This window comes from Coregonus lavaretus (genome assembly GCF_964263955.1).
Source record: "Coregonus lavaretus genome assembly, chromosome: 22".
Taxonomy (NCBI): domain Eukaryota; kingdom Metazoa; phylum Chordata; class Actinopteri; order Salmoniformes; family Salmonidae; genus Coregonus; species Coregonus lavaretus.
In genome coordinates this window covers 25,407,095-25,422,252 of record NC_140009.1, presented here as the reverse complement: position 1 = coordinate 25,422,252, position 15,158 = coordinate 25,407,095, and the positions used below count along the sequence as shown (strand labels likewise).

Genomic DNA, 15,158 nt, shown 5'->3' with positions numbered 1-15,158 from the left:
AACCCTTCATGAATATGAATCTGAATGTGGCGTTGGTTAGAGCAAGGAAGAGAATAGGAGGCGGGATGGGGGTGAAGTGAAGTAGAAAGGTACTGGTTATGGGAGAGAGGGAGCAGGCTCGGTCTATTCAGTGGCTGACAAGGGGGTAAACATGGTAGCATGAGACTGTTGTGGAATCATGGAAAAGTACTGCCAGTGTTGGGATTATATATATGGTGTTAGTTTGAAATACACTAGTGCCGTTAGTCACACCCTTTTAATGAATGGCTTCCCCTTAAAAGCTAGGGTAGTGTTTACCCAACTGTACAATAATCATATATGCACTCCACCCTCTGTGGTTTTGGGGTAATTTTGGAATTTTTTAGCAGCCCCATATACCATAATTCCTGCTTCTTTAGTGTGCTATGCATGAGCTGACAACTGTGGCCAAGAGTCTTAGAACAACCATTAGAGGGCACTCGGGAGGGACTTTCACCTCACTGTAGGAGGTACCAGCATCACAGGACAGTGAGAAAAATATTGATTAGCCTTATACAAATGATAATGATGCTTTGTTGTTGACCTGACTTCCCTCTACCTACAGGCCCTGTACACTAACAGCAGCATCGATGAGAGAGGGGAGGCAGAGGAGGAGAAGGATCACACGTATGAACTGCTGCTCTCCGCCCAGACCAAAGTCCCCCAGTGTGCACAGGACCCCCCATCCCAGAAACATACAGGTACAACATACAGTTGAAGTCGGAAGTTTACATACACTTAGGTTGGAGTCATTTAAACTTGTTTTTCAACCACTCCACAAATGTATTCTTAACAAACTATAGTTTTGGCAAGTCGGTTAGGACATCTACTTTGTGCATGACACAAGTAATTTTTCCAACAATTGTTTACAGACAGATTATTTCACTTATAATTCACTGTATCACAATTCCAGTGGGTCAGAAGTTTACATTCACTAAGTTGACTGTGCCTTTAAACAGCTTGGAAAATTCCAGAAAATGATGTCATGGCTTTAGAAGCTTCTGATAGGCTAATTGACATCATTTGAGTCAATTGTAGGTGTACCTGTGGATGTATTTCAAGGCCTACCTTCAAACTCAGTGCCTCTTTGCTTGACATCATGGGAAAATAAAAGAAATCAGCCAAGACCTCAGAAAAAAATGATAGACCTCCACAAGTCTTGTTAATCCTTGGGAGCAATTTCCAAACGCCTGGAGGTACCACGTTCATCTGTACAAACAATCGTACGCAAGTATAAACACTATGGGACCACGAAGCCGTCATACCACTCAGGAAGGAGACGCGTTCTGTCTCCTAGAGATGAATGTATTTAGTGCGAAAAGTCCAAATCAATCCCAGAACAACAGCAAAGGACCTTGTGAAGATGCTGGAGGAAACAGGTACAAAAGTATTTATATCCACAGTAAAACGAGTCCTATATCGACGTAACCTGAAAGGCCGTTCAGCAAGGAAGAAGCCACTGCACCAAAACCGCCATAAAAATGCCAGACTACGGTTTGCAACTGCACATGGGGACAAAGATCGTACTTTTTGGAGAAATGTCCTCTGGTCTGATGAAACAAAAATAGAACTGTTTGGCCATAATGACCATCGTTATGTTTGGAGGAAAAAGGGGGTGCTTGCAAGCTGAAGAACACCATCCCAACCGTGAAGCACGGGAGTGGCAGCATCATACTGTGGGGGTGCTTTGCTGCAGGAGGGACTGGTGCACTTCACAAAATAGATGGCATCATGAGGAAGGAAAATTATGTGGATATATTGACGCAACATCTTAAGACATTAGTCAGGAAGCTTGGTTGCAAATGGGTCTTCCAAATGGACAATGACCCCAAGCACACTTCCAAAGTTGTGGCAAAATGGCTTAAGGACAACAAAGTCAAGGTATTGGAGTGGCCATCACAAAGCCCTGACCTCAATCCTATAGAAAATGTGTGGGCGAACTGAAAAAGCGTGTGCGAGCAAGGAGGCCTATAAACCTGACTCAGTTACACCAGCTCTGTCAGGAGGAATGGGCCAAAATTCACCCAACTTATTGTGGGAAGCTTGTGGAAGGCTACCCGAAACGTTTGACCCAAGTTAAACAATTTAAAGGTAATGTTACCAAATACTAATTGAGTGTATACAAACTTCAGACCCACTGGGAATATGATGAAATAAATAAAAGTTGAAATAAATCATTCTCTCTACTATTATTCTGACATTTCACATTCTTAAAATAAAGTGGTAATCCTAACTGACCTAAGACAGGGAATTTTTACTAGGATTAAATGTCAGGAATTGTGAAAAACTGAGTTTAAATGTATTTGGCTAAGGTGTATGTAAACTTCCGACTTCAACTGTACATACAGTGGGACAAGGAGTGTAGAAAACGGTTAGGATATTCCAATTCCCTTCATGGTTCCTGACCAATAGCAGTTTATGTGGGAGTAAACATTGCACCCTCAGCCTGGAGAATAAGGAGCACTTGCTAACCTTTCACCTCTCCCGCACTCCAACCACACACAGCCCTCCCTGGTGCTTTACAAAGTGGGACCCCTCATTCTTAACAGGATTACACCAGGGCTGGAAAGGAGCAGGGGTCAGTTTCCCAACCGCTCCCTAAACCCCTCCTCTTTTGCTCTGTCTGGTAGGAACCCTGTCCCCTAACACAGCTATGGTTTAAACTCATCACCAGTAGGACAGAGCCTGGAATATGCTGCTTACATATGATATCCTACTCAAAATCAAATCAAATCACGTACACAGTTTACAGCATGTATAAATAGAGCAGTGAAATGCTTGCGCGCTAGCTCCATCAACATTTGCAGTAGTCAGGATGGTCCATGCTGTATCGGATGACTCATTCCTTAGCTTTTGAATGACCCATGTTTAATTGGATTAAAGGGGATTATTTAATTAACAGCTAATTGAAGTCCCTCTCTGTTGATATACAGTGCTATGAAAAAGTATTTGCCCCCTTTCTAATTTTCTCTACTTTTGCATATTTGTAATACTGAATGTTATCAGATCTTCAACCAAAACCTAATATTAGATAAAGGGAACATAAGTGAACAAATAACACAACAATTACATATTTATTTCAGAAACAAAGTTATGCAACACCCAATTCCCCTGTGTGAAAAAGTAATTGCCCCCTTACACTCAACAACTACAGGAAGCATTTGGTTGGAGTCATTGCAGCTAAAGGTGGCACAACCAGCTATTGAGTGTAAGGGGGCAATTACTTTTTCACACAGGGGAATTGGGTGTTGCATAACTTTGTTTATGAAATAAATATGTAATTGTTGTGTTAATTGTTCACTTATGTTCCCTTTATCTAATATTAGGTTTTGGTTGAATATCTGCTAACATTCAGTATCACAAATATGCAAAAGTCGAGAAAATTAGAAAGGGGACAAATACTCTTTCATAGCACTGTAGATGTTTTAACAGGCCCCCAGGCTTTCTGTTCTGTCACATTCATAATAAATTAATAGGATGTCATTAAATACTGTCATAGGAATGAATGTGGAGGGTCTAATTGCTGATGTAATCACGTCCCTTTTTATGTGGATGAATGACTGTTGGCAAAAGGATGACATCCAATCCTTAACTTGCAGTCCTCCGTAATGTTGTTAAGATGTTAAATGGGTTGGTTGGAGGAAGGTTTGTTTTCAATGGCTGCTTAATAGGCCGCTATTCTCTCTGTTTTAAAAGTGTTCACCAACACTACCCATTCTACCATATGCATAAAACATGAGCTTCATTATACTTCCCTTTCCTATTCACTTTGTATAATATCACCCCTGGAAATCTTGAGAAACTGAATTGAATAGAAATTAAAGGGTATTATATTAATTGACTGCCTTACTCATGATGACCTAACTAACTGCTGTCTGTCCTGTCTCCCCAGATGAGAACGCTACTTCCCAACAATCTTCCAACAGTCTTCCACCTCAGGTATGACCTGCTGTACCTCTGCTGTACCTCTCCTCTCCCCTCCTTCTCTCATCCTTCCATCTCTTTCCCATGCAACCTGTCATCTGAGTCAGTGTAGAGAGCGAGATTCCAGCAACAGGCTCTAGCTTACCTGTGCTCAGAGTATGGAACACTGTGACGAACAAGAAGTTATTTACAGCCAGCTAGCTACATATCTGTTTCCCTCAGTCACACACTACTTTCCTCTCAGTGGCACAGAGCAAGACATTGACCCAGAGCAAGACATTTACATTATAGATTTTAGTCATTTTAGCAGACGCTCTTATCCAGAGCGACTTACAGTTACATTTAGTGAGTGCATACATTTTTCATACTGGCCTCCCGTGGGAATCGAACCCACAACCGTGGCGTTGCAAGTGCCATGCTCTACCAACTGAGCTACATTGACCCAGAGCAAGACACTGACAAAGGGCAACGGAAAAGGTCCCTGGGCTCCTCCACATTCTGCTTTGACATGTTTCTCTAAACATTTATTTTCCCTCTATGGTGCTGCTCCATGTGAGGTGTAAATCTCTCCACATACAGGTACTTCATCAGGCAATATGGCTCCCTGACCGAGGTCCTCTGTCAATTTCTCTCTGTTTAGTGACTCTGTAGCCGATCCTGGCCACCGGGACTCCTGGAGATTTACAGCCTCACCCTCGCTGCTCTCTTCTCTCCATCTCTTTTAATTCCTCCTTTCCTGAGATGTAACTCGAGGACCCTATGAAGCTGTGCTTTCTATTTATTATCCTATCATATCTATTTATACTGCCTTTTTATTATCCAGTTAGCTGCCACAAGGTTTTATCTGCGTTGCCCTCTCCTCCTATAACCTCTGCTCACATCAGTTTTCTTCCAATTTGGAGTGACTGTCCATTTGGTGCCTAGTTATAAAAAAACAAGTCTCAGTGGCTGGCTGGCTGACGTCCTCTGTGTTCTAATCAGCAGCCAGCCGTCTGAGGCTATCATCCATATTAGGAATGATGATGCATGGCAACTGTCGCTGGCGGCGGCAATGGAAGCAATCACTGGGACACTTTCTTCACTTAATATCAGAGTGTGGGGGTAATTAGAGCTGTGGTAATAGTCTGCTTTGCTGTATTTAGTGTTTTATTAGGATCCCCATTAGCTAGTGCTAAAGCAGCAGCTATTCCTGGGGTCCACACAAAACATAACACATGACATATTACAGAACATTAATAGAACAGCTCAAGGACAGAACTACATACATTAAAATAAGAAAACATGCTTTCGTACATTTATGCCTTACATTTCCATGTATCATGTACTAATAATCATCATCAATGTTAACGGCTATACTACGGCCATTCATTTTTACCATACATGCTCTACAGATACAATTGCTTTCTCTAAGCTGGCCATGATATCCAAATCTCACTGCGCCAGTGTTCTCTAAACATTAGGAAGTCTCACGATACGATAACAGCAACAATTCCTGTCCTTGTACTTTCAGCAGTCTGACGCCAATATTATTAACAGATACCGTATGAACTTTGAGTCAAACATTGAAGTCTAAGATCCTCAATTTAGCACAAATAGACACTGGCAGAATCATGTGTTTACCATCCTTGGTCCTTCTGTCTGACGTCAGTATTATGCATAATCATATGATGCATAGATGCTATTGAATGTAAACGCAACACGTCACTCACTATGATGGCAGCAGTGAGTGTGGTGGTGTTTTTAGTTGTGATTGACCGCTGTCAGTGTGGTGGTGGTTTTAGTTGTGATTGACCGCTGTCAGTGTGGTGGTGGTTTTAGTTGTGATTGACAGCTGTCAGTGTGGTGTTAGTCCCCTGTAGCTCAGTTGGTAGAGCATGGCGCTTGCAACACCAGGGTTGTGGGTTCGTTTCCCACGGGGGGCCAGTATGAAAAATGTATGCACTCACTAACTGTAAGTCGCTCTGGATAAGAGCGTCTGCTAAATTACTAAAATGTAAATGTAAAAATTTGATGGTTTTAGTTGTGATTGACAGCTGTCAGTGTGTTCATCATCTCTCCACTGGTCTCCTCCAACAGCGGAAGCCCACTGCCCCTAGTGACCTCAGACCGTCAGGCCAGACGGGCGACACCCTGAAGCCCGCCGGACCTCCTGTGGTTGGGCCTGGACGGACGGGCCTCCGTCCCACTGGTGGTGAGTTACACACTCACATGCTCTACCTGCTGGACGGCAGGTCCCTGGTGTGGGAGGTTTGTTTCTAAGCTCCACATTGACCATGTGAGGCCTAGAACCACAGTGCCCCAAAAAACGAATCTTACAGAAGTAATTACTCACTTCTATACTACAGTTAGAGCTCCCAGGTCATGAGCAAATATGTGTTCTCATCTGACTCTGAGGAGCCAAATGAGAGAGGCTATTTGCTTGAGGAACAAGCCTGACTTCGCCAAACATAAGCCATGCATGTCGCTCTAACTGTAATGTGAGAAATGCATTAGCATCTGACTGCAGCGTGAGATTGGTCGGGTTGGGTTAGTGCTGCCTGGGAGTTCCAGAGGCTCAGCAGCTCTGGGTCTGGATTAGGCGTGTTTAGAACAGGCTGATTGACATTCAATGGCAAGCCAGCTGTAGAAAACTAGTTTGGTTTGTCACGTGGAACAGAATTCCTGATCAGATTTGACCATATTCCTATCTAAGAACCCCCAGCCTACTTACTTTAATACAGTACTAGTAAAGCAGCATATACACGTTGCGTTGGTTGGAGATGATGGGACAATTTCTCTCTCATTCTCTTCCCTCTAGTTCTGTGTTTATCTTGCTGCGTTCTCCCGTTCTCTCATACGGACACCATAGAAGACTCATGCATATCCAAGCAGGGAATAATCATACACACAACACAGACACATACCGACACATACAGTGGGGAGAACAAGTATTTGATACACTGCCGATTTTGCAGGTTTTCCTACTTACAAAGCATGTAGAGGTCTGTAATTTTTATCATAGGTACACTTCAACTGTGAGAGACGGAATCTAAAACAAAAATCCAGAAAATCACATTGTATGATTTTTAAGTAATTCATATGCATTTTATTGCATGACATAAGTATTTGATCACCTACCAACCAATAAGAATTCCGGCTCTCACAGACCTGTTCGTTTTTCTTTAAGAAGCCCTCCTGTTCTCCACTCATTACCTGTATTAACTGCACCTGTTTGAACTCGTTACCTGTATAAAAGACACCTGTCCACATACTCAATCAAACAGACTCCAACCTCTCCACAATGGCCAAGACCAGAGAGCTGTGTAAGGACATCAGGGATAAAATTGTAGACCTGCACAAGGCTGGAATGGGCTACAGGACAATAGGCAAGCAGCTTGGTGAGAAGGCAACAACTGTTGGTGCAATTATTAGAAAATGGAAGTTCAAGATGACGGTCAATCACCCTCGGTCTGGGGCTCCATGCAAGATCTCACCTCGTGGGGCATCAATGATCATGAGGAAGGTGAGGGATCAGCCCAGAACTACACGGCAGGACCTGGTCAATGATCTGAAGAGAGCTGGGACCACAGTCTCAAAGAAAACCATTAGTAACACACTACGCCGTCATGGATTAAAATCCTGCAGCGCACGCAAGGTCCCCCTGCTCAAGCCAGCGCATGTCCAGGCCCGTCTGAAGTTTGCCAATGACCATCTGGATGATCCAGAGGAGGAATGGGAGAAGGTCATGTGGTCTGATGAGACAAAAATATAGCTTTTTGGTCTAAACTCCACTCGCTGTGTTTGGAGGAAGAAGAAGGATGAGTACAACCCAAGAACACCATCCCAACCGTGAAGCATGGAGGTGGAAACATCATTCTTTGGGGATGCTTTTCTGCAAAGGGGACAGGACGACTGCACCGTATTGAGGGGAGGATGGATGGGGCCATGTATCGCGAGATCTTGGCCAACAACCTCCTTCCCTCAGTAAGAGCATTGAAGATGGGTCGTGGCTGGGTCTTCCAGCATGACAACGACCCGAAACACACAGCCAGGGCAACTAAGGAGTGGCTCCGTAAGAAGCATCTCAAGGTCCTGGAGTAAGAAGCATCTCAAGGTCCTCCAGACCTGAACCCAATAGAAAAGCTGAAAGTCCGTATTGCCCAGCGACAGCCCCGAAACCTGAAGGATCTGGAGAAGGTCTGTATGGAGGAGTGGGCCAAAATCCCTGCTGCAGTGTGTGCAAACCTGGTCAAGACCTACAGGAAACGTATGATCTCTGTAATTGCAAACAAAGGTTTCTGTACCAAATATTAAGTTCTGCTTTTCTGATGTATCAAATACTTATGTCATGCAATAAAATGCAAATTAATTACTTAAAAATCATACAATGTGATTTTCTGGATTTTTGTCTCTCACAGTTGAAGTGTACCTATGATAAAAGTTACATGCTTTGTAAGTAGGAAAACCTGCAAAATCGGCAGTGTATCAAATACTTGTTCTCCCCACTGTAGCTACTAAGCATGCTGTGTCTGTGATAGAGATGTGTGCTGTTTGGGGACTCTAATAGAAACAGAAGTGGGCCCAGTCCCTCTCCATTTCCATCTGAAAGCAGCTGCCTCTCAGGGATGGGAATTAGGGCTCTGCTCACGCTCCCTGCTACTCTCTGCCCCCTCCCCGTCACATCTCTCCCCCTCCATATTGTGTGTGTGTGTAGACTGTTCTCTCTGCCACCGCACGGCAAGCAGTACCAGAGCACCAAGTCTAGGTCCAAATGGCTCCTTAACAGCCTCTACCCCAAGCCATAAGACTGCTGAACAGATAATAAAATGGCTACCTGGACTATTTGCTTTGACCCCCTTTTTTACGCTGCTGCTACTACTGTTTATTATCAATGCATATTCACTTTACCCCTAACTACATGTACATATCACCTCAATTATCTCAACTAACCTGTACCCCCGCACATTGACTGGGTACCGGTACCCCCTGTATATAGCCTCGTTATTGTTATTTTATTGTGTTACTTTTAAGAACTTTAGTTTATTTTTTATTTTAAAAAGATTACATAAAAAAATATTTTCTTTCTTACTTAAAAAAAACTGCTTTGTTGGTTAAGTGCTTGTAAGTAAGCATTTCACGGTAAGGTCTACACATGTTGTATTCACGCATGTGACAAATAAGATTTGATTTGTATGATGGAGACATGCTACAGTGGGGAAAAAAAGTATTTAGTCAGCCACCAATTGTGCAAGTTCTCCCACTTAAAAAGATGAGAGAGGCCTGTAATTTTCATCATAGGTACACGTCAACTATGACAGACAAAATGAGGGAAAAAAATCCAGAAAATCACATTGTAGGATTTTTTCTGAATTTATTTGCAAATTATGGTGGAAAATAAGTATTTGGTCAATAACAAAAGTTTCTCAATACTTTGTTATATACCCTTTGTTGGCAATGACACAGGTCAAACGTTTTCTGTAAGTCTTCACAAGGTTTTCACACACTGTTGCTGGTATTTTGGCCCATTCCTCCATGCAGATCTCCTCTAGAGCAGTGATGTTTTGGGGCTGTCGCTGGGCAACACGGACTTTCAACTCCCTCCAAAGATTTTCTATGTGGTTGAGATCTGGAGACTGGCTAGGCCACTCCAGGACCTTGAAATGCTTCTTACGAAGCCACTCCTTCGTTGCCCGGGCGGTGTGTTTGGGATCATTGTCATGCTGAAAGACCCAGCCACGTTTCATCTTCAATGCCCTTGCTGATGGAAGGAGGTTTTCACTCAAAATCTCACGATACATGGCCCCATTCATTCTTTCCTTTACACGGATCAGTCGTCCTGGTCCCTTTGCAGAAAAACAGCCCCAAAGCATGATGTTTCCACCCCCATGCTTCACAGTAGGTATGGTGTTCTTTGGATGCAACTCAGCATTCTTTGTCCTCCAAACACAACGAGTTGAGTTTTTACCAAAAAGTTATATTTTGGTTTCATCTGACCATATGACATTCTCCCAATCCTCTTCTGGATCATCCAAATGCACTCTAGCAAACTTCAGACGGGCCTGGACATGTACTGGCTTAAGCAGGGGGACACGTTTGCACTGCAGGATTTGAGTCCCTGGTGGCGTAGTGTGTTACTGATGGTAGGCTTTGTTACTTTGGTCCCAGCTCTCTGCAGTTCATTCACTAGGTCCCCCCGTGTGGTTCTGGGATTTTTTTTCTTGTGATCATTTTGACCCCACGGGGTGAGATCTTGCGTGGAGCCCCAGATCGAGGGAGATTATCAGTGGTCTTGTATGTCTTCCATTTCCTAATAATTGCTCCCACAGTTGATTTCTTCAAACCAAGCTGCTTACCTATTGCAGATTCAGTCTTCCCAGCCTGGTGCAGGTCTACAGTTTTTGTTTCTGGTGTCCTTTGACAGCTCTTTGGTCTTGGCCATAGTGGAGTTTGGAGTGTGACTGTTTGAGGTTGTGGACAGGTGTCTTTTATACTGATAACAAGTTCAAACAGGTGCCATTAATACAGGTAACGAGTGGAGGACAGAGGAGCCTCTTAAAGAAGAAATCTTGCTTGTTTGTAGGTGACCAAATACTTATTTTCCACCATAATTTGCAAATAAATTCATTAAAAATCCTACAATGTGATTTTCTGGAGAAAAAAAATCTCAATTTGTCTGTCATAGTTGACGTGTACCTATGATGAAAATTACAGGCCTCTCTCATCTTTTTAAGTGGGAGAACCTACACAATTGGTGGCTGACTAAATACTTTTTTCCCCCACTGTATGTCAGTAGCAGCAGAGAGGGACCAGAGCACCTGTCACACACACTTTGTCTTCCTCAGCAGGAAGGAATCTCAGAAGACGTCCAATAGATTCCACATGCCTCCTGTTTCACAGGCATCTTACAACGCATAGTGCACTACTCTCACACACGGAAGAAATTGGGTGCTAAAGAGATTTCACATACCCCATAGTGATAAAGTTATCTGCCGTAGTCATAACAATATCCTATGACTATCAGGTTATGTGGCCTTGGCCAGAGTCAACCCATACGTAAGGCTAACATCACTAGATAGAAATGCTAAGTTCTTAGGGCATATCTATTTTGCTAGTGAAAACCACATATGCGTTTATCGATTTCTGCCTGCTGTGGGGACCTGGGGAGAGTAGCCTCTCTGGCCTTGCACTTGGCCAATAGTGAATGACTGGAATTCGGGTGTTCTCCAGCACACACTCAGACTAATCAATGTATGTCTCATATGTCACACAATGGATAGTTTACATCAACAATGTCCATTATAAAGTACTCCCCTTCTCGTAATTATACACATGCATACATAAAAGTTCCCCTCTAACAAATAACGTCAAATGGAATAATTTGTTTTCTTCCATTAAGATTGAGGTCAGAATATCAATACTTTTGCCTGTAGTTCTAAATTGAATTCTAACATATGACAGACAGAGCTAAATATGCTCTCCAATCTGAGTAACGAAAAGCAATTTCCCCAGGGCCTGGAAATACATTTACTTTGGTCTGCAGACTGTCTGTGACATCAAACACAGCAGTAACTGAAGACTTAGCATGACATCACTTGTAAAACTCGCAGCTCACAAGGCCAAATGAAACACACACACACACACACACATGTTCTGGAACCAGTGACCTCATCCCTCCATAAAAGCTGTGTAAATATCCGTTTGTCTTTCATTAGGGGTTACTGACTGGCTCAGTGTTTCCAGCCCCAGTCAGACCGTTGAATCTTGGGGAGTATAGTAGTCTGGGTCCTGGGGTTTAAGGAAATGGTTACTAGAGCTGGGACGATAAACCGAAAATTATTGACACCGACCATACCGATCACTTATCGCAGGCATTTTGCTGATATTGTTCATTACGATAAGTAGCCTATACTAGAGAGATGTGAAGTTTGAAATGAAATAAGTTTGCTAATATGGGTGATTGTTAATTGGACAATTGATGGCTACAACCATCAAACTAGTAGTTTAAAGGATAATAAAATAAAACTGGTGCACAATCATTTTACAAACGTATCATTCTATTTATCGATATCGCATCAATTCAGGCAATTTATCACAATTTATATGGAGTTTTGGCCATATCGCCCTGCTCTAGGGTTAGCCCAGTGGGGTATTGTTGGAGGGAGCCATAGCGATTCGCTCATTGGGCGTTCACGCTCTCCAGCTTCCAAGGACTGGGTGGGTGTTTGGCTGTGGTCTCTCCATATGTTTATACACACACACACACGTACATACACACACACACACACACACACTGGCACACATATCTTTCCAAATTGAGTAGCAGGCAGCTGAGCGTAGATGGGCACAGGGCGGTGGTACTCTGCCTCACTGCAAATGGCCTGTGAGCTAAACAGTGCATAGAGAGCATAGTGTACCAGCTCCTAGTTGAAATGTATTTATCACTACCCAGCTGACATACAGGGTGGAGTAACTGTTACTGTTTCCCCACGGACAGATATTCATCTCTAACGCAGCAGCTCTTTATAGAGTTTAATATATCCCTTTGATAGCTGTTTGAATGACTGAATGGTATTGGCTACCCTATGTCCTGTTGAGAGAGAATGCTTGGTGTATCTGCAGTCTCTGTCAATCTGTCCTCTGCTCTGAAGGAAAAGCTAAAACAGACCAACTGGGTCACTGCCCCGCTGTGACGTCACTGACACTGTCCCAGTTTCCCTGTCACCAAACACCACGACCCTCTCACCCTGAATGTCAGAGTGGCAGTGAGAACACACACACACAGGGCAGTACGGCACAGAGCAGGCCCCCACCCTACTCCAACACACACACACTTACCATGTGTCAGACTCCGAAGCCTAATTACCAGGATTGTGTCTAAGAGTCAGACTTTTGAGTGGATCGAGTGTTCCCAGAGTTTCCATTCCCGGAGCTGCAGTCAGCGGCCAGTCAGTCAGCGGCCAGTCAGTCAGCGGCCAGTCAGTCAGCGGCCAGTCAGTCAGCGGCCAGTCAGTCAGCGGCCAGTCAGTCAGCGGCCAGTCAGTCAGCGGCCAGTTGGGGGCTAGTCAGTCAAGGACTAGTCAGTCAAGGGCTAGTCAGTCTAGTCAGTCGGGGGCTAGTCAGTCGGGGGCTAGTCAGTCGGGGGCTAGTCAGTCGGGGGCTAGTCAGTCGGGGTCTAGTCAGTCATACAGCTGCAGCTTTGTCTCAACACAGCTCCGGCTCAGGAAGAAGTACTAGCTAGCAGGGAGGGACAGAGGGGGGAGCTTGACAGGCAGAAGGGGAACAGAGGCACAACCTGGCTCAACTCTCATCCTGTGGTCGATTTGATGGCGGAAAAACAGGCTTGGGTGGCAGTAGCTCCTTGGAGAGCGAGTGAGAGAGAGAACCTGTTTTTGTGAGGTGAAAGCGTATTGTTTTCAACTGAATCAACTGTACAGAATATACTCAAGGCGGAGGAAGTACGTTTCTATTTGTCTATATGTTTTAGTGTGTGTGTGCGCGCGCACAGTATATGCAGTATGCTTGTTGTCTTGCTCATATCCTGTTTCTTCCTCTGCTGATTTCCTGTGGGGATTCCTCAGTGCTTTATCATTGCTGTAGAACCTGACCTCATACAGGGGCTGCTGCTGGTTAGCTCATAGGGATTGAGACACAGAGAGAGACAGGCAGGGATGGAAAGAGTGAATGAACTGCAGAGCATTGAGTAATGTAACAAACTTCCAAGCACCCGGAGAGATGTCAGATGGCTGCAAGCTGGGATTGGAATTCTGTAACTCTCCAAGTGCTTCGGACAGCATTCTCTAGGTCTGCCTCTCGCTCTCTTTCCCTCTCTCTCATGCCCATTTGAAAACAATCACAGATCTGTTTCTGGGGCTGTGTGGGTGTTGTTCCTATTAGCCCTGGTAGATATCTCCCCTCTGTCTCAGTCTGGCCTCCTGCCTTCCCTGACGCACAACTCCTTACTCCCTGCTCCCTCTTCTTTAGTCTCTCGCCCTAACTCTCTTTCTCCCCTCTCTACTTTGCAGATAACTCCCTGCTCGGCCAGGACCTGGTCGCAGTACCTGAAGTGTTTACAGGCCTCCTGCACGGATCCTCGCCCGTCTTTGACTGTCGGGAAGAGTCCCTCAGCAGCCTGCCAGGTGGAGTACTGACACAGTCCAGCCAACAGCCCGCGCCAGCTCCAACGGCACCCACCAAAGCAACAGAAGAACCGCCGCCGCCTCTGCCTCCTCCAAGCAATCCAATCAACATGGCTGCCATCCTGACAGACTGTGACCCCAAAGCCATCTATGCCACCGTGTCCAAGGGGGAGCCCAGGGACAGAGACAGGGACTTTGGGTCTGGGGCTGTGCCTGCTGGCAGGATGCGCCCCCCTGGGGATTTGAAGCTGGCTCGCAGCTTTTCCAAGTCGGACTCAGACCTGCTGGTGTCGCCGCCTAGCGAGGAGGAGGGAGGGCTGGGCAGCCGCAGCGAGTCCGTCTCTAACTGCAGCGCAGCCAAAAAGAGGCTGGAGAAGTCACCCTCGTTCGCCTCTGAATGGGACGAGGTAAGAGCTCAGTCTCACTGTTTGTTTGTTAGATGTTATTATATGCTTGTTGCTATTGATACAGTCACATGCCCTCTACTATATACAGAACTCTAGCCCTCCAGCGTTAATAGGCCAGAAATCAAGGGGGAATTCTATACCATAGTGTCTGAAGTGACACTATAGACCTCATCATGGAGTTGTCATGTAGAGTTGGAGGGGTTAAGCTGTATTCAGCTACAGTCAGGAACATTAGGCATGCATGAGTGATATCCACACAAATCCCTCTCTTTAGCCAAGTTAGCTCTCTGTCAGGAAATCATTCATATCTGCCATTTTCTGCCTGAAAACTGTATAATAACCCTGCTGGAATAGGAACCCTACCTAGTCTATCACTGCAGTAATTCTGTCGCTGAGAAGATCATTTTCTTGATTTTATATATCCAGCCATTCAGAACTGAAATAGCCTGTCTGAGGGGCAGATAACGAAGAATAAAGAAGAGAGAGAGATATTAGAAGTGAAGAAAAGATGGGGATAAAAAGTGAGGATGAGCGGAAAAAGTAACAGGATAGATAGGTCTAGACAAAAGGTTTGGGAAGTGAGAGGAGGAGAGGGCCATTGAGCTGTAGCTCTATCCTCCATTCAGGACTGACCCCGCCTCCTCAGGTTGCCATGGTGTTACACTCCAACGTAACCTGAGTTCACCTGGAGATG

At 44.6% G+C, this 15,158-nt stretch overlaps 1 protein-coding gene across 3 annotated transcripts in view; it reads left to right on the top strand.

Moving 5' to 3' along the window:
- LOC311150145 (ankyrin repeat and SAM domain-containing protein 1A-like) overlaps window positions 1–15,158 on the top strand; it is a gene marked incomplete at its 3' end in the record, with an annotated part of 115,094 nt that overhangs the window by 56,147 nt on the left and 43,789 nt on the right. For all 3 annotated transcript variants that reach the window (XM_084187442.1, XM_084187443.1, XM_084187441.1), the window contains 4 exons: window positions 584–719; window positions 3,911–3,957; window positions 6,019–6,133; window positions 13,944–14,464. In XM_084187442.1, coding sequence (XP_084043568.1) covers window positions 584–719; window positions 3,911–3,957; window positions 6,019–6,133; window positions 13,944–14,464 — 819 coding nt within the window. The remainder of the gene's footprint in view (window positions 1–583; window positions 720–3,910; window positions 3,958–6,018; window positions 6,134–13,943; window positions 14,465–15,158) is intronic.